General features: G+C 34.9%; 1 protein-coding gene across 1 annotated transcript in view; it reads left to right on the plus strand.

The window, feature by feature from the left end:
* The first annotated feature begins 3352 nt into the window (after positions 1-3352).
* The window catches only part of LOC106131933 (cell adhesion molecule Dscam2), a 50387-nt gene continuing 34598 nt past the window's right edge, over positions 3353-19141 (plus strand). The window contains exons 1-9 of the mRNA XM_060951733.1: positions 3353-3359; positions 10991-11079; positions 11638-11729; positions 13145-13296; positions 13704-13794; positions 14048-14432; positions 14994-15129; positions 15652-15771; positions 16735-16911. Coding sequence (XP_060807716.1) covers positions 3353-3359; positions 10991-11079; positions 11638-11729; positions 13145-13296; positions 13704-13794; positions 14048-14432; positions 14994-15129; positions 15652-15771; positions 16735-16911 — 1249 coding nt within the window. The remainder of the gene's footprint in view (positions 3360-10990; positions 11080-11637; positions 11730-13144; positions 13297-13703; positions 13795-14047; positions 14433-14993; positions 15130-15651; positions 15772-16734; positions 16912-19141) is intronic.

The raw sequence follows: 19141 nt of genomic DNA on the forward strand, positions 1-19141 counted from the left end.
AGACAGAGACAACAGTCTGAAAAAACTGATAGGCCACATTCAGCCATTCCGCTTGATGATAGAATTGAGATTCAAATGGAGACAGGTTACTACGTCATCGCCAAATTGATATACAATAAAAAATTGATTAAAAAAGTCACTTGTACATCTCGTTTCGGTTGTCAAAAAGATAAGACGTGAAAGTTGTGCTCCAAGTGTTTATAAAGAATAATTAAGGATAGAAAGAGTTTCACATCGTTAGAAGACAAGAAAACTAACCTCTAGTTCCGGCTCCAAGGTACAATATAGTCTTTTCATATTGAAACACTGGGTTTGCGCTGGAAAACTAATTAATAATTTGGCTGTCGACAAGTAACTGACTTTTTTTGAATAATTACTCATAGCCCAAGAGCCCGTGAACGCCAGACATACCTTATTTTGTAAAAGCTGAAAGTTTCTGTAAATATGCCTCTAGTACAGGTAGGAACGATCCCCACCTATGGTACTCAGGCAGTGGTTGCTTTGGCAGGTAGCAGGTAATAAAGGTATACTTTTTTCAACCTGAAATTCGTTAATTTGTAAAGCTCAATTTTTTGATATTTTATCCGTAATAATACACAAACTCGCGTTACTCATTGCCAGACACGTACTATGGTTGCAACCCCTTGCCAGACACCCCTAAACTATAATATTTTGTAACTCTACTTACGTGCCGTGTGGTTCCAGGCAGTGCCGTGTGGTTCCAGGCACCATTACAAAAAAGAATAGAACCACTCCATCTCTTTCCCATGGATGTCGTTAAAGGCGACTAAGGGATAGGGTTATAAACTTGGGATTCCTCTTTTAGGCGATGGGCTAGCAACCTGTCACTATTTGAATCTCAATTCTATCATTAAGCCAAATAGCTGAACGTGGCCATTCAGTCTTTTCAAGACTGTTGGCTCTGTCTGCCCCGCAAGGGATAAAGACGTGACCATATGTATATATGTCTACTTACGTCATTTTGTAAAATCTGAATTTAATACATATTTTTTGGGGAATTATTCAAACAAAGTTTCTGAAGTAGCCAGACAGTTTTGAAGGTTCTATTATCCTGCCAGACGCATTGGAGTGAGCAAAAGATGCAAGAGTGCGGAGTATATGTAGGAACTGGAGCGAGTGGGACAGAGTGTTCGGTTTCTTGCGACGTTTCATTGCGCATCAGCTGTCGTTTATTTTAGGGATGTGACCTGATGAATCAATCCTAAAAAATTCGATATTTTTCCAAAATGTTTTTTTCACTGTAAGTATAAATCAAATTCATAAAAAACAAGACAAATGTTAGAATTAACCCTTCTTTGCATGATGATGGAAATTTCAATCATAACATTTAGTGAAGAAAAAAAGGTACTTAAAAACTGTAAACTTTAAATTTGTTGTTGCTGGCAACTTAATAAATGACTATTGCGTACAACAAAACCCTAGTACCAGTCTACTAGAAGAAGAATTACAATAAAAAAAAAAGAAAGGTCACTTCGTTGTAAATTTCCCAAATGTAAAGGCTATTCCACAATTTCGTGTAATCAATGTGGACTTAATTTGTGCTTGAATAAAAATAATAATTGTTTTTTAAATTATCATTTAGAATAAAGGAGAATAAGTACACAATATCTTTTGTCTTATTTAGTACTGAGTTATATATGTAACAATGCATAATGATGTAAATTTTCATCACTGTTTTTTAAATAATTCAAATTCTTATTTATACTAGGATTTTTTTAAATATTTTTCCTTTAATCTAGAGCATTAATTACATCAACCTGATTTATTTTAAAAAAATAGGAAAAATCATGCAATAAAGGGTTAACGATCTTTTTATCAAATTCTTTTAACAATTATTTTTATTACTATTATCATCAATGTATCAGATCAGGTAGAAAACAAAACATTTATTTTCAAATCTTTTTTTTTAGAATGTCTGAGATCGATTCAATGTATACGATCGATTAAAAAGATTGATTTTTTCGCTCCAAATAATCGATTTTTCGATTAATCGATCTTAGATCGCCATCCCTAGTTTATTTTGTATTGTTCAACGGACGGTTATATACGCATAGTAAACTGTTCCACTCGCTCCAGTTACTACATATACTCCGCACTCTTGCATCTTTTGCTCACTCCAATGCGTCTGGCAGGATAATAGAACCTTCAAAACTGTCTGGCTACTTCAGAAACTTTGTGTGAATAATTCCCCAAAAAATATGTATTAAATTCAGATTTTACAAAATGACGTAAGTAGAGTTACAAAATATTATAGTTTAGGGGTGTCTGGCAAGGGGTTGCAACCATAGTACGTGTCTGGCAATGAGTAACGCGAGTTTGTGTATTATTACGGATAAAATATCAAAAAATTGAGCTTTACAAATTAACGAATTTCAGGTTGAAAAAAGTATACCTTTATTACCTGCTACCTGCCAAAGCAACCACTGCCTGAGTACCATAGGTGGGGATCGTTCCTACCTGTACTAGAGGCATATTTACAGAAACTTTCAGCTTTTACAAAATAAGGTATGTCTGGCGTTCACGGGCTCTTGCTCTATCATTGTTTACAAGGAATATTGACTAATTAACACAATTTTACATCACAACCGGCACTCATTTGTTTTGACGATCTGACAAGTGAAGTGATGTTGACAAGCAACAGCTGATATGACATTTGTATGATTTGACATTGAAGACCACAGATAAATTTAAAAAAATAATAGTAAGCTAAGGAATATAAACCATACCGATCAAGAAAAGAATCTAGTCTTAGAATAATAAAACTCGAGAATGTATGATATGTAAACTGATTATAACTAACAAACAAATGCTAATATGTAAAAAGTGCAATGGATATTATCACCTAAGTTGCACAACAGTGTCGGAATCAAGATTTTACAATACACTTACTGGGGAACATAGAGACAACTGGAAATGTGAGAAATGTTTTCAGACTGAACCAGAGACGTTGTTTAAATCGCCAATAATAGCAACAACAAACAATCGCAAAGAAAGCACCCCTATAGAGAGTGATTCTCAAATAATCAATATTTCTACAGAGAATTCTTTCCAATCACTTTCATTAGATACTGATACTGATGATGGAGATATTAATAATATACCATCAGAATGGAACGAATTCACAGTAATAGAGCTTAAGGCAAAACTTTTGAAGGCTGGAAAAATTATAGAAAAGCAAAAAAGACAAATAAATAACTTAAAAAAACAAAATTCCGAAAAAAATAAAAAAAAAGTTAAAGATTTACAAAAATTTAATCAATCATCACAACAAGTCCCAGAACCAAGCAAGAAAGAAGAAATAAGGAAAATAAATAAAACGCATACAGAAGCCATGACAGGTAACAGTACTCATATAGAACAAGAAAGAATGGATACAACATTATCACACAGTAATGTCACTCATAGGAATAAAAAACGCACACATGCCAGCCATAAATTAAACAATAAATTAAACAATATTTGTATACTTAGCAACAATTCAAAAAACAGTGTACTAGAAACTTCTGAAGGAATATTATAGATATAATTCTAAAATATGTCACTACATAACACCAGGTGGCGGAATACGCGTAATGCTGAAGAATCTAGAGAGAAAGCTTGAAAATTTTACATACGCCGACTACTGTGTTTTATTTATAGAAGAAAATGATTTTCTGCAATCTGACAATTACGCCCTCATGGTAGATTATATTCGAGAAAAAGTTTCATTGGTCCAACATACTAATGTTATTATTTGTTTACCCACTTATAAATATTGCCATTATAATACCTTGTTTAATAAAAGAGTGGAAACATTTAATAACTTGATGTATTTAGATAATCTAGAACATGAATATGCATATATATTAGACAGCAACAAAAATTTATCATATAACTCTAGTATGTTTATTGTGTGGAATAGCAGTATTAATAAATTAGCTTTTAAGACGATTTTCAACGACTTGGGACTTGGAATTTCATTAAAAATAATAATAACTACTATGTAAACGCAGACTCATCATCCACAGATTTTTTTCGTAACTAATAGAAATAAAAAAAAGAAGAAAGAATTAGTTATACTAAGTCAAAATGTACGTGGTTTGCTGAATAAAGTGGAGGATTTAGAAATTAACTTACACAACATATTTAAAGAACATGGTCAAATAGACGTGATTTGTTTGACGGAACATTTTATATTGAAAGGACACGAAAATTATTTATATTTAAACAATTACCAATTTGCGACAACTTACTCGCGTAATAATAAAAAACGAGGTGGTTCGATGATTCTGGTGCATAAAGGTATTCAGTACAAAGAAATATTAGAGATAAATCAATTATTAGTAAATAATGCATTTGAATGTTGTGCAATTGAATTATCAGCTTATAACCTAATTATAGTTAGCATCTATAGAGTACCAAAAAAAATACATCTGCCAGTATTCTTTACACAAATAGAAATTTTCGCGCAACAAAAAATCAATAATCTGTGAAGATTTTAATATTTACTCCTTAAAAAATAATAACAATACTAAAGATTTTAAAAACTTGTTAAATAATAATAATTTTTCTTTACACTTTAAAGAAGTTACTAGACCTATAAGTGGAACAGGCTCTGATAATATAGCTCATAATAAGGGTCCTGGGTGTACAGGTAAAGTTCTACATCTAGGAATATCGGACCATTCCACACTTATATTCAAATATCCAATTAAAACTGATTGTACAAAAAAGTTTTTTTATACGACCACACGTGATTATTACTTAGAAAATATGGAGAAATTTAAGAATTGTTTAAAAAGTAAAATTTTTGATGAGGTTTATTCTATTGAAGATCCTAACTTGGCTTACGATAAATTTCATGACACTTTAAAACTCTTTTATGACCTTTGTTTTCCGGTAATACGGAAACGAATTAATTACAAGCAAAAAACAAAATGGTTAACGCCAGGTTTGAAAAAATGAAGTTTAACGAAAAGGAAATTATATTGGCAAAGCATTAAAACAAATAATAGTTTAAAAAAAACTAAAAAACTACGCTTTTATTGCTAATCAAACTAAAAAATAGAAAATAAAAATTAATGACAAAGGAATTCAGTAGTAGCAAGTCGAACAATCAGTTATAGTCAGTTGTAGTAGTAAGTAATTACCTCAGATTAAAATTATAACAAAATTAAATTTATAAACAAAACAATTTAAATCAGAGTAAAAAGCGTGGGGTGCCTGATGTAGTAAATATTAAAATCATTCTATTAGCATATATTTATGACAAGAGAGTTATGAAAATGAAGTAAAATGCACCCCACGCTTTTTACTCTACTCTGATTTAAATTGTTTTGTTTATAAATTTAATTTTGTTATAATTTTAATCCGAGGTAATTACTACTACAACTGACTATAACTGATTGTTCGACTTGCTACTACTGAATTCCTTTGTCATTAATTTTTATTTTCTATTTTTTAGTTTGATTAGCAATAAAAGCATAGTTTTTTAGTTTTTTTTAAACTATTATTTATTTTCTATTTTTTAGTTCGATTTGCAATAAAACGGGTAGTTTTTTAGTTTTTTTATGCAATTATTTTTTGGAAGTTAACACTTCTGGTATAACTATCTTACTAGAAAAGACTTTCGCAACCATGCGCCCATCGCCGGAGGTTTTCACAACTAACTTTCTTAAAGTTATATGTGGCCTGATTGGATTAAATCTCATAATATTCTCATCATCATGATTCTTTTTAAGGCGATGGGCTTGCAACCTGTCACTATTTGAATCTCAATTCTATCTTAAAGCCAAATAGCTGAACGTGGCCTATCAGTCTTTACAAGACTGTTGGCTCTGTCTACCCCGCAAGGGATATAGACGTGATTATATGTATGTATGATGATTGTTAAACCCAGTTGAAAAGAATTTTATAGTGATAAATCACTGTTAATAATATTTTTGACTATCCAGCAAACGTAATAATTTTCGATTGTGGCCTTGCCAGGAATCAAACCACAAGATTAAGAGGCAGATTGATACAGGAACAAAAATATTTCAAACATACCTTCACTGCCTTTACAACCAGGAACGCAACAAAGTTTATCTGAAGACATCGTGGCACTTTTGTTGTAAAATCTGTCTTTCACAAAAACAAACACAAACTTGGGACTCCTATCTCAAATAATAAGGTACTTTTTACAGGAGTCCTATCTCAAAATATCTGCACAACACAGTAAACACAGTCAGAGTCCAATCTCAGATGATAAAATCACACGAATATCCGGAAGAACAAAGCTCGACTCAACGGAAGATTCCAAACTCCAAATAACGACAAGTTATCAGCACAAAACAAAGTGCAAATAGGTAAATACACAGGCACCGGTAAAAAACAACAGAAAGAAAGTTTACAGGTGTTCGAATCGAATTCAATCAAAATTTACTGCAAAACTTATTTGATTGACATAAAAAACTGTCACTCATTTTCCAAACCAGTATTACAGTGTTGCTATTATAAATAGGCAAAAGATACCTAATGTTAATTCAAGAATTGCATTAATATGTTAAATACGTATTAAATATCGCAAAGTTCTGTAGGTAGTAACTTTATTCTTGTATTTTTGTAAATTTAGTTGTTCAATTTTCATTTATTTCTTTTGTTTTATTACTTATATATTTTTTATTGTTTTAAAATATTCTACTAATTCTACTATGGTTTCTAATGGTAATTCTAAATGGAGCAATGCGATGAAATAAAGAAGCCTCAGGTTAATAGTAACATTATATGGAAATATATTACATCTCTTTTTGACTCATTATACGTCAGAACTTCTTGGTTTCTTGTATGGAGATTACTGGCACTGGTGCTATCTCTGTCTCTCTTACTCTCATACGAAGGATCTAAAAATGAATTTATTAATCCTGGCAGTTTTAATAAGGATAATGAGAAACTCTTATCAAAATATTGCATTGTCATCGGTCCTTGATACGTGTGCAAAGTTCCAAGTTGATCAGACGTTTAGAAATCAGTGAAAATTAAGCTCAAAGATTCCGTTACATACATACATACATACATACATACATACAACCCAAGCTAATAAAAGCGTAGTAAAAAAATAAAGAGAACTTTAATAGATATACCAAAATGTTAAAGAAAACCATTTGCGTCGCACAAATAATTCAAAATCATAAAAACATAGAAAACGCTGAAAACGTAACTAAAGCTTCATGGAAAGTTATTAATGAAAACAAGTACCAAAAACCAAAGCAAACAATTGAGAAGATAATAGATAATAATCAAACCTTGACTAATCCCATTGACATTGCAAATAAATTTAATGACACATATATAGATTTAGCTGACAAAATTAAACAAAATAATAATATATACAACAATGACATACCATCTATAAATCATTCAATTTTTATGACACCAACTGATTCAAATACAATAAAAAAAATCATTAAGAATCTTAAAAATACTAATAGCGTAGGATATGACGAATTTTGTACAAAGGTTATAAAATATTGCTCTGAAGAGGTAGCCTATCCCTTAAGTCATATCATGAACTTATGCTTATCGAAAGGAATATATCCGGACAAGCTTAAAATAACAATAGTAAAACCATTGCACAAAAAAGGAAGTAAAACTGACTGTGATAATTACCGTCCTATTGCTCTCATACCAGTCCCTTCCAAAATATTTGAAAGAGTTATTTATAATAACATATACCTACAACTTCCTTTATAAATATAAAATAATAACCACAGAGCAATATGGATTTGAACAGCACAAATCAACAAATAGTGCAATGCATGATTTGTTATTTACAATAATGGATTGCATAAATAATAGGAATCCCAATAACAACTTTATTTATGGACATGACTAAGGCATTTGACTTTGTAAGTCATAAAATCCTGCTCCAAAAATTATACTCATACGGTATAAGAGGCCCGGCATATGAACTCATTAGATCATATTTAGAAAATCGGCAACAACTAACGTGCATCACATATATTGATAATAAAAATGTTGAATGCGATGCCAGGTCAAGATCAAGAATTGTAAAAAATGGCGTTCCACAGGGCAGCATCCTAGGACCTTTGTTATTCCTTCTCTACATTAATGATCTTCCTAGGCATGTAAATCAAAAAATGATATTATTTGCTGACGATTCTACAATATTAATTGCAGGTAGAAATCAAGAGGAGTATGAAAGAAGCTGTAATAAAGCACTCAATGACACAGTTAACTATTTAGAGTCATATTACTTAGTAGTAAACTTGCAGAAAACTAAATCCATACAATTTCACGTTCTACAAAATAAGCCCAAAAACTTGTCAATCAAATTTAATAATAATGAAATAGAATTTGTAAAACATTTAAAATTTTTAGGTATAATAATTGATTGTCATTTGCAATGGAAGCCACATATAGATCATTTAATTCCGAAACTTTGTAAATATGTATACGTCCTAAGAAAAATTACTAAAACTGTATCACGGAAAACTGCTGTATGTGTATATCATGCGTATGTAGGTTCAATTTTAAGATATGGCATATTGCATTGGGGAAATGCAGCTGATGTACATTTACTGTCCCTCTTTAGAATGCAAAAAAAAATGTGTTCGAGCCATGTTTGGTGCAAATCAGAGAGACAGTTGTGTTCCGTATTTTAAAAAACTTAAGATCCTCACAATTTATTCCCTATACATTTTCGAAGCATGTCTGTATGTCAGAGAAAATATGAATATGTTCAGGCAAATTGTTAATAAACACCCCAGAGCGACTAGAAATAAAATACAAGTGGTTCCTATACAAAATTCCAACATGGTTACCTATAGTCGAACTGTTTATGTCTTGGGTCCAAAATTATATAATAAGTTGCCTTAAAAGACCTTAATAATAACCCTTTTAAAACCAAATTAAAGAATATCCTGATTGACAAATGTTATTAAAGTATAGAAGAATTTTTGACAGATAAATATTTTTTTTTGTAAATAATTTTTTTTTGCCAAATTTTTATTATTTATTTTTTATTTTTATATACTTCACTTAAATGTTGACTAATTTAATTTAATACTTAATGAATCTAAATGCTATTATTATGGATTATTTGAAGAACTGCTTATAATTTTAATTTCTAATATTAATTTATGAATTAGATCCGCAATAACAGCTATACCTATATTGTACGTTCTGTTAAGAATAGGACACATTGAAACATTTATTATTATATATTTAAGATCTATGTAAAACATGTGTACCACAATAAAGATGATTTGATTTGATTTGATTTAAGGAAAATCGTTTTCACCAAGAAGAATTCGCGGGCAATATCAAGTAAATTGATATCTCCCTGCGCAAATTGCAGTCACTAACGACATTTAAAATCAGATTGGCCGTCCAGACAGGAATGAGAGCTAATGGCCGACTGATATAATCTAATCTGCGTAATTTGTTTATTCATTAATTTAATCACTAGCTGTGCCCGCGACTTCGTCCGCGTGGAATAGTTATTTTGGGCAACATTGAAGTCCTCAAGGATGAATAATTTCCCCCGTTTTTTTTTTCACATTTTTCATTATTTCTACGCTCCTAATAGTTGAAGCGTGATATTATATCTTAGCCTTCCTCGATAAATGGTCTGTTCAACACAAAAAGAATTTTTCAATTCGAACTTGTAGTTTCTGAGATTAGCGCGTTCAAACAAACAAAATTTTTAGCTTTATAAATTAGTATAGTATAAATAGCGAATCAGCGATTATTTTCCGCGCCATTTATTTAATTTTTTCTTAACTTATTAGAAGTGGACACTCAACGATATGTATTGACTGTGTTATAGTTCCAACGACTTGCACTAGATGGCATTGTTACGAATTTACCGATTAGCACTGTTGTTATACTCTCTTCATTTCCGATTTGATGTTAAAAGATTCTGAAATAAAGATGGAGGCGGCGAACCTACGCTCCTTTTATTTTCTATCTTCTTTAACTTAATCGCTTGGCATTTCTTTAGTGTATGTGTGGATGTATGTTTCTTACCCTTACACGCAAAATCTACTAGACGGATTTTGATTAAACGGGTAGAATAAAACGTTGAATAACATAAATAAGTACATTTTATTACAAAATTCTTACTTGAGCGAAACCTCAGGGCGTAGTTAGTTATCCTATAAAACTCATCTAATACGTTAACAGCAGACTAGATTTCCATTAGGCCCTCGTTATAAGGCAGTCTAGTAATTTGCTGGCTGTACCGCGCTCTTAATTATTTTTGCTGAGTTGCTATGTTTACACAGTTTTTGATCAGCTTTTGGCAAACGTAACACACATCCATCCATATACATCCCTAGACAGAGCAAAGAGTCTTGAAAAGATTGAGAGGCCACGTTCAGCTGTATGCCCCATGATGGTGCCGTGTGGTTCCCGGCACCAGTACAAAAAAGAATAGGACCATCTCTTTCCCATGGATGTCGTAAAAGGCGACTAAGGGATAGGCTTACAAACTTGGGATTCTTTTTTAGGCGATGGGTTAGCAACCTGTCACTATTTGAATCTCAATTCTATCATTAAGCTGAAAAGCAGAATGTGGCCATTCAGTCTTTTCAAGACTGTTTGTTCTGTCTACCCCGCAAGGGATACAGACGTGACCATATGTATGTATGGTATTTCATTAGATTCAAATAGTAACAGGTTACTAGCTCATTGCCTACAAACGTTTTAAACACAATAATATTTATAATTCTATGTTTAAGAGTAATGTGCCGTGTGGTTCCCAGCACCCATAAAAAAGAATAGGACCACTCCGTCTCGTTCCCATGATGTCTTAAAAGGCGACTAAGGGATAGACTTTTATAAACGTGGGATTCTTTTTTTAGGCTATTTTAGGGTTATCAGTCTTTTGGCTCTGGCTGCCCCGCAAGGGATATAGACGTGATTATATGTATATATGTATGTTCTCATATAATCCACGTGTGACCATTATCCAATTTTCTCTTTGCAGACTCAAATAGAAGAAGAAGAAGTTTGTCAGATGGGAGAGTGGTGATCACCCAACATTTCACTGAGAGAACAGTTACTCCTGGAGGTGATGTAAGTATTTTGTACCAGACTGTGCCTCAAGGTTTGTTGCGCGCCATCTATTTTAATTAATGAATAACATTAAAAAGTACCTCGATGTGCTATTTTGGCGGGCAGCATTTAGTGCCCAAGGCATTTACTAGATGGCGGTTTATACTTGTAAAATTTGACAATTGCCGTTTATTCTCTACTTTTATTTTAAATTCAAAAAAATACGGTCCTGTAGAAGTGTAGACAAGGTTCATACAAACGTTTATAACATATCTTTTGTTTTTCCATAACGATGTAACCAATAATTTATAAGACTGAAAGGCCACGTGTAGCTAGATGACTTTATGATAGAATTTAGATTGTAATAATGGCGGGTCGCTAGCCCATCGGCGATCATCAGACGAATGTGCTAGTATTCACTTATTCGTCTTTTACGACATCCATGGAAAATAGATGGAATAGTCCTTTAAGTGCCGGATACCCCACGGCACAGGGCGATGCAAAGTTTTTACAATACAATAAATATTTATTAAGATGACATCAAAAATGAAGTGTCATATGACTTAACTATAATTTCAGATCAGTATGCAATGCGCAGCCGCCGGTGACAGACCTCCACAGTTCGTGTGGGAAAGAGATGGAGTAGTGGTCACTAGTAATACTGAACACAGGTATTATTTATTGATATGTTGGGTCGGAGCTTGTACTCCAATCCAATCCGTGAAATCTTTGCTTGCGCGATTTAGACTCTTCGCTGTAATTGGCTGCTAGCGTAATAAGATTCACTGTTGTGACTTGTAGCGTAGAGATGTCGCCACAGTACTCCCCCCAAAGACCAGAGGTCTGATGTCTTGATCTTGCTGTGCAATCTGTGCGTGTTGAGCTCGCAAGTGCCAGATTGTCTTTCAGTGAGTCGGAAGTAGAGATGCTCGTAGTCTGCAGTAGGTCGGGGCTGTTGTGAGCGGGGTAGACTGTAGAGGCGCCGGTTGAAGCAGAGCTGCCATGATGGAGAAGCCGCTGATGAGATCCAGGCGTGGGCTGCGGTAGACACGTCGGTCGCCGAAGTGGATGTGAGTATGGGTGGAGACACAGGACCAGGAAGCGTGTGAGACGGCTGCGGTGGACCTGCTGCGATACCCAGTTATTGGCAGTTATTATGGACTGTTTCCCGAGTAAGGAGTGATGATGGTAAGGATTGAAGTTGATGATAAAGTCGTCGGGCGCTCCTAAAAAGTTATCTTAGTAAAAGACACAACCAAGACTAACCCCGGTAAGACCACGAGTTAGCTGCATAGAAAATGAACTTTAGAACATAATTTAAAAAAATATTATTGCAATGCAATTTGTATTAATTAGAAAATCACTGGCCGCTAATAAAAGCAACAGCTTGAAGACAAGAAAAAATGCGATTGTCTTTTGTTAAATTTTCAGTTTTCAGTAAATACGCAGTAAGCATTTAATTACCTATTATTTTTGATTAGTTTTATGATAGAATTTTATTATTTTTATGAACACGATAGTTTCATTCTGGTTTTATTCTTTAAAAAATGTTGAACATCTGAATGGTTATACACTCCAAACTACATTACTTTGATGCAAACGCAAGGGTCTTCTTACCTTTGAAGTTTTTTCCTGGGTTCAAACCTCGATCAGGTAAAATTTCTCAAATTTAAATGCATCTTGATTGCATCTATATAAAGAGTATATTTTTTATAAAATATATTATGAAAATCCCCTTACAAGTCTCTTAGTTTAAGGTTATCTAAACGTTTAATTTCTCCATATTTATTATCCGCCTTCAAAAAAGGTGGTTCTCAATTTGACCTGTATGTAGGAACATACATACCTACATACTAAAACTTCTACTACATAAAATATACATAAATACTTATGTATATTTTATGTAGTAGAAGTTTTAGTAAGTATATATGTTTGTCCGAGATTATCTCGCGTTCCGTTGAACCGATTTTTATGCGGTTTTCAGGCAATTATTTGTGACACTCAGGAGAAAGTTCTAGAACTTAAACCGATTACAAAAAAGAAGGATATCGTTTTTTTTAACAAAATTTCTTTGTTTCTTTTTCAGATACGCCTTAGGCCAAGTCATGACGTCAGACAACTCAGTGGTGGCCCAGCTGAACATAACCAGAGTAAGAGTAGAAGATGGAGGTTTGTACTCGTGTACGGCGAGAGAAGGAGAACATTCAGCTAGTCACGAGAACAGACTGGATGTTTATGGTAAGAACTTGAACTTGCTGGCAGCGAAAAACAACTAAGCGGATGCCAGCTGCTTCGCTTCCCGTGCACATTGTACAAGTCGATCACGGGAGAGGCTAATAAACTTGGTATTCCTCTTTCATGGTGTGTGCCGTGTGGTTCCCGGCACCAATAGTAAAAAATAATAGGACCACTCCATCTCTCTTCCATGTATGTCGTAGGTGACTAAGGGAAAGGCTTATAAACTTGGGATTCTTCTTTTGGGCGATGGGCTAGCAACCTGTCACAATTGTATCTCAATTCTATTTTAAAGCCAAAAAGCTGAACGTGGCCCATCAGTATTTTCAAGACAGTTGGCTCTGTCTACCCCGCAAGGGATATAGACGTGACTTTATGTATGTATGATGTATTTTTTTTATCATTTTCAGGTCCGCCATACATACGTTCATTACCACCAATCAAAATTCAAAGTGGGGAATCAGTTAACTTGAGATGTCCTTATTATGGATATCCAATCAGGTATTAATCTCAATTCTATAATTAAGCCAAATAGCTGAACGTGGCCTATCAGTCTTTTCAAGACTTTTGGCTCTGTGTACCCCACATGGGATATAGACGTGACCATATGTATGTATGTAATTAGGTATTAACATCATCTATATAACTTTGTAATTGGTTCTCTGATAACATTTGATACCTTCATTTTTTCTGGCTGTCATATTTACTCTGCTCGAAACCTTAATTCGAAGCAAAGCTTCCTTGAATTTTGCAGCAAAATTGACTGGGAATTCAAAGGGCAAATCCTGAACACCAACAACTTGTTCCAAACGAGATACAGAAGATATTTACACCACAAAAGGAAATCTAGACGTAACGCTCCCACGGTCAACATTAATGGTATACTTAGTATCCCAGAAGTAACTAAAGAACATAATGGAGCAGTTTACACTTGTATAGTAACTAGTCCTTCCGGAGAAATGGCTAGGAGGGCGTTTGAAGTGCAAGTCATCGAAGCGCCTGTGTTAGAAGATTTGCTCTTAGGAAATAATCTGCAAGAGGGGCAGATAGTAAATATCTATTGTAATGTTAGAAGCGGTGATCTTCCAATACATTTCGAATGGTTGAAAGACGGTAAAAGGATACCGAACAGTCTGAAGGTTTGTGAAGCTCTTGTGTTTTGAATGTTATTGAAAAGTTTATATGATTTTCTTTTACTTTAAGTTACAATTTGTTTATTTGTATTAATATGATATGTAGTGCCGTGTGGTTCTCGGCGCCAATAGAAAAAAGAGTAAGACCACTCTATCTCTTTCCCCGTGGATGTCGTAAAAGGCGACTAAGGGATAGGCTTATAAACTTGAGATCCTTCTTTTAGGCGATGTGCTAGCAATCTGTTAATATATGAATCTCAATTAGAATTGACGTTCAGCTATTTGGCTTAATGATAGATCATTAAGCCAAATAGCTGAACGTGGCCATTCAGTCTTTTCAAGACTGTTGGCTCTGTCTACCCCGCAAGGGATATAGACATAACCATATGTATGTATGTATGTATCATTAAGCCAAACAGCTAAACGTGGCCTTACGGTCTGTGGACATAGCAGCATTAGTTTCTATTTCAATTTTAATTGGTTAAACATCTTTGGCGTGTGCATTATTGAAATTCACCTACTTAAAAATTAAATTTATGTACTTTTTAATAATGAATTCTTTTGTAGGTGGTAGAGAGGAGTTCAGAACTTTTCAGTGCGTTGGTGATAAAGAAAGTTTCTTTGGAGCACTGTGGGACTTACACTTGTGTTGCATCAAATCACGTCGCCAAAGTGAACCGCTCTACAGAGCTTTATATCAAAGGTAACTCACGTACTGAGCTGTGAACCTGAGATTCCTCTTGTAGACGATGGGCTAGTGATCTGTCACTATTTGAATTTCAATTCTATCATTAAGTCAAACAGCTGAACGAGGCCTTTCAGTCTTTTCAGGACTGATGGCTCTATGTGCTGTGTGGTTCCCGGCACTAATAGAAAAAAGAATAGGACCACTCCATCTCTCTCCCATGGATGTCGTAAAAGGCGACTAATGGGTAGGCTTATAAACTTGGGATGCTTTCTTTAGGCGATGGGCTAGCAACCTGTCACTATTTGAATCTCAATTCTATCTTAAAGATAAATAGCTGAACGTGGCCTATCAGTCTTTTCAAGACTGTTGGATCAGTCTACCCCACAAGTGATATAGACGTGAATATATATCTCTATCTCCCGGCAATTGATATAATCTTGATTGTGTGTACGTTGTCAAGGTCAATGCCGCCATATTCTTTCAATCAAGAATTTAGTTTTAACTTTTTTAGTTTCATAACTTGCAAACATGTTTCAGTGGCACCAAAATGGCTTGATGAACCAGCAAATTCTTCCCTCTTATTGGGCAGACGAGGAGCAGTCTCGTGTAGTGCCACCGGCTACCCTCAGCCGCAGGTCCATTGGATGAAGAAGGATGGTGAGTCTGCAGTGTTTTTTTTTTTTTTTTTTTATACATATATACGGGACAAATTACACTGATTGAGTTAGCCTCGAAGTAAGTTCTTTGAGACTTGTGTTACGAGATACTAACTCAACGATACTATATTTTATAATAAATATACTTATATAGATAAACATCCAAGACCCAGGCCAATCAGAAAAAGCTCTTTTCTCATCATGCCCTGGCCGGGATTCGAACCCGGGACCTCCTCAGTTCAGCTCAGTTCGGGTCAGTTTGTGGAGTTGTTTACATACTAGGCTGTGACTATGTATGAATATAAGACTATAAAAGCACACATTTATGTACAAGAAATGTAATATTTCATATAGAAATCATTAGTTTTACATACATTTTTCTTAATGTAGACAATGTACATTCGTCCAAGATTTAGATTCAAGAAATCTATATTTTGTAAACTGACGTCTGATTGACTCTTTATCAAGACGTCCTTTATTTGATACGTATCTATCTACATTATCAGTACAATCATTTGTAACTCCAGAGTCTGCGTCAGTTAAACCTAGGTAATAAAGCGATTTTAAATGTTTTTTTTTTACACAAACAATCATCATTGCCGTGTGGTTTCCGACAATTTATTAGTAAAGTGCCAGTCGTAAAAGGCGACTAAGGTAATGGGTACATATGTACATCCTTGTGCAGTTTTCACCATGATATATTATAGGTCAAACAATAATAAAACAATAGGACCACTCTATTTCTTTCTTATGGTTGTCGTAAAAGGCGACTAAGGGATAGGCTTATAAACTTGGGATTCTTCTTATAAGCGATGGGCTAGCAACCTGTCTCTATTTGAATATTAATTCTATCATTAAGCCTATCAGCTAAACGTGGTAAGTCTTTCAAGACTTCCGGCTCTGTCTACCCCGCAGGGGATATAAACGTGACTATATGAATGAAAAATTCACTCTTTAATTGTAGCAATTCTCGGCACTTGGCAGCCGGTCCTCGAACTGGCTGGTGGTGGCATACTGAGCCTCCCCAATGGGACCCTGGTGATTGAGGAGGTGTCCTTGTCTGATGATGGACTGTACTCTTGTAACGTGGAGAATGGAGTTGGTCAACCTTTGAGCAAGACTATATGGATGAGCGTCAATAGTGAGTGATTAATTAAAATAAATGAAGCCGTGTGGTCCCCGGAACTAATAAAAAAAAAAGAATAGGACCACTCCGTCTCTTTCCTGCTTATGTCGTAAAAGGCGACTAAGCGATAGGCTTATAAACGTGGGATTCTTCTTAGGCGATGGGCTAGCAACCTGTCACTATTTCAATCTCAATTCTAATCATCAAGCCAAAAATCTAAATCTATCAGTCTTTTCAAGACTGTTGGCTCTGTCTACCCCGAAAAGGGATGTAGCCGTGACTATAGGGATGGATGGATAGATAATTAAAAAAATAATAGAGTATAATTGTACCAACCCATATCTTCCCGTGGGTATCGTAAGAGGCGATTAAGCGAGAGGGAGGTGGGAAGCAGCGCCTCCTATGCTTATATGATAACATAGTCCAGAATCAATAGACACAGCGGTCACCAACCCGCCCAGCGTGGTAACTATGGGTAAAAATCCCCCCCATTTCTGGGGAGGCCTTAGTCCAGCAGTGGACTTTTATACATACATACATATGGTCATAGCTGGGCATTAACTCGTTAATCCGTTAATCGTTAATTAACGAAGTTAACATTTTGATTAACGAATTAACTTTTAAGTTAACTTTTAAAAATGTTAACGGACACGTCAACTTCCGTTAATATGCAGTAGTCCGTTAATCGTTAATCTAATGCCTGCCTGAATGATGAACAGTGCCTACTTGCCGCGGCATTTCACCCAAAGTTCCGGTTGATATGGCTGGAAACGTATGACAGCAGTAGAGTGGATGCAGTAAGAAAGGGTATGGAAAAAAAGGTAGAAGATGCTTTAAGACAAGAAGCAGCGGAAAATTCGAAGGACAGAGATAGTTTAACTGGCGGAGGGAGCAATGCGAGTAACAACGATGATGACAAGGAGGAAGACTTTTTCAATTCTGTGACTCAGTCTATAGAAAAACCAAAGAGCTCCAACTCTTTAAAGAGTAAAGCGCAAAGTCTCGTTAAAATGTGGCTGGACATGAAATCAATAGACTCGTTCAACGATGCTGCATTCCTCGGGGAACAGATATTTATAAATCTATTTATTAAATACAATACTGCTATACCCTCAAGCGCTGCAGTTGAACGTCTGTTTTCCACGGGTAAAGACATTTTAACACCAAAACGAGCGTCGCTTTCAGACGAGAACTTCAACATGTTAATGTTCATGAAGGGGAATATGCACCTTATGCCCGACAATTAAATTACACATTTGAATTATACAAGTATTTTGTTTTATTCCTAACCTGTTAACTTCCAGAACCTAAACCAACAAGTTTTATAAGTTCACTAACGCAACGATATAAAAATGCAATTTTACACATATTAACGGATTAACGATTAACGTTAACTTGCGTTAATTCTTCCGAAATGTAACGCTTTAACGTTTAACGAAGCTAACTTTTTTTGTAGCGGATTAACGATTAACGAAGTTAACTATTTGATTAACGGTGCCCAGCTATGCATATGGTCACGTCTATATCCCTTACGGGGTAGACAGACCCAACAGTCTTGAAATGACTGAATGGCCACGTTCAGCGATTTGGCTTTGTAGAAGGCCTGTGATTCCTCGAATTAATGTTTACTTTCACAACCTTCTAACAAAATGAAACTGAAGAATGTATGTAAATGTTTAATAAAGAAATGCGACAACATGCGATTTGAACAAGAGCTATATGTGGAGTGAAGGATCGGCTCGGCGATGTTCTCTGAAGCGGCGTCTTGCGCGCGCAGACATCGTTCTTAGTTCTCTAAATTCAAACGGCACGCCACAGCTTAATGATATAATTGAGATTCAAATAGTGACAAGTTGCTAGCCCATCGCCTAAATAAGAATCCCAAGTTTGTAAGCTAATCCCTTAGTCGTCTTTTACGACATCCATGGGAAAGAGATGGAGTGGTCCTATTCTTTTTTGTATTGGTGCCGAGAACCACACGGCACGACTTTTATACAAGGATAGTCTTTTACACTAGGATAGCGAGCTATCTAAGGGCTAGCAACCTGTCACTATTTGAATCTCAATTCCATCTTAAAGCCAAACAGCTGAACGTGGCCTATTTATTAGTCTTTACAAGACTGTTGGCTCTGTCTACCCCGCAAGGGATATAGACGTGATTATATGTATGTATGTATGTATAGCGAGCTACTTCACTCGGTGAACGCTGTGGAAGTCCAAAGTGAAGGCACGGGCTGTGAAGAGG

The sequence above is a fragment of the Amyelois transitella genome, chromosome 26 (genome assembly GCF_032362555.1).
Source record: "Amyelois transitella isolate CPQ chromosome 26, ilAmyTran1.1, whole genome shotgun sequence".
NCBI classification, from domain to species: domain Eukaryota; kingdom Metazoa; phylum Arthropoda; class Insecta; order Lepidoptera; family Pyralidae; genus Amyelois; species Amyelois transitella.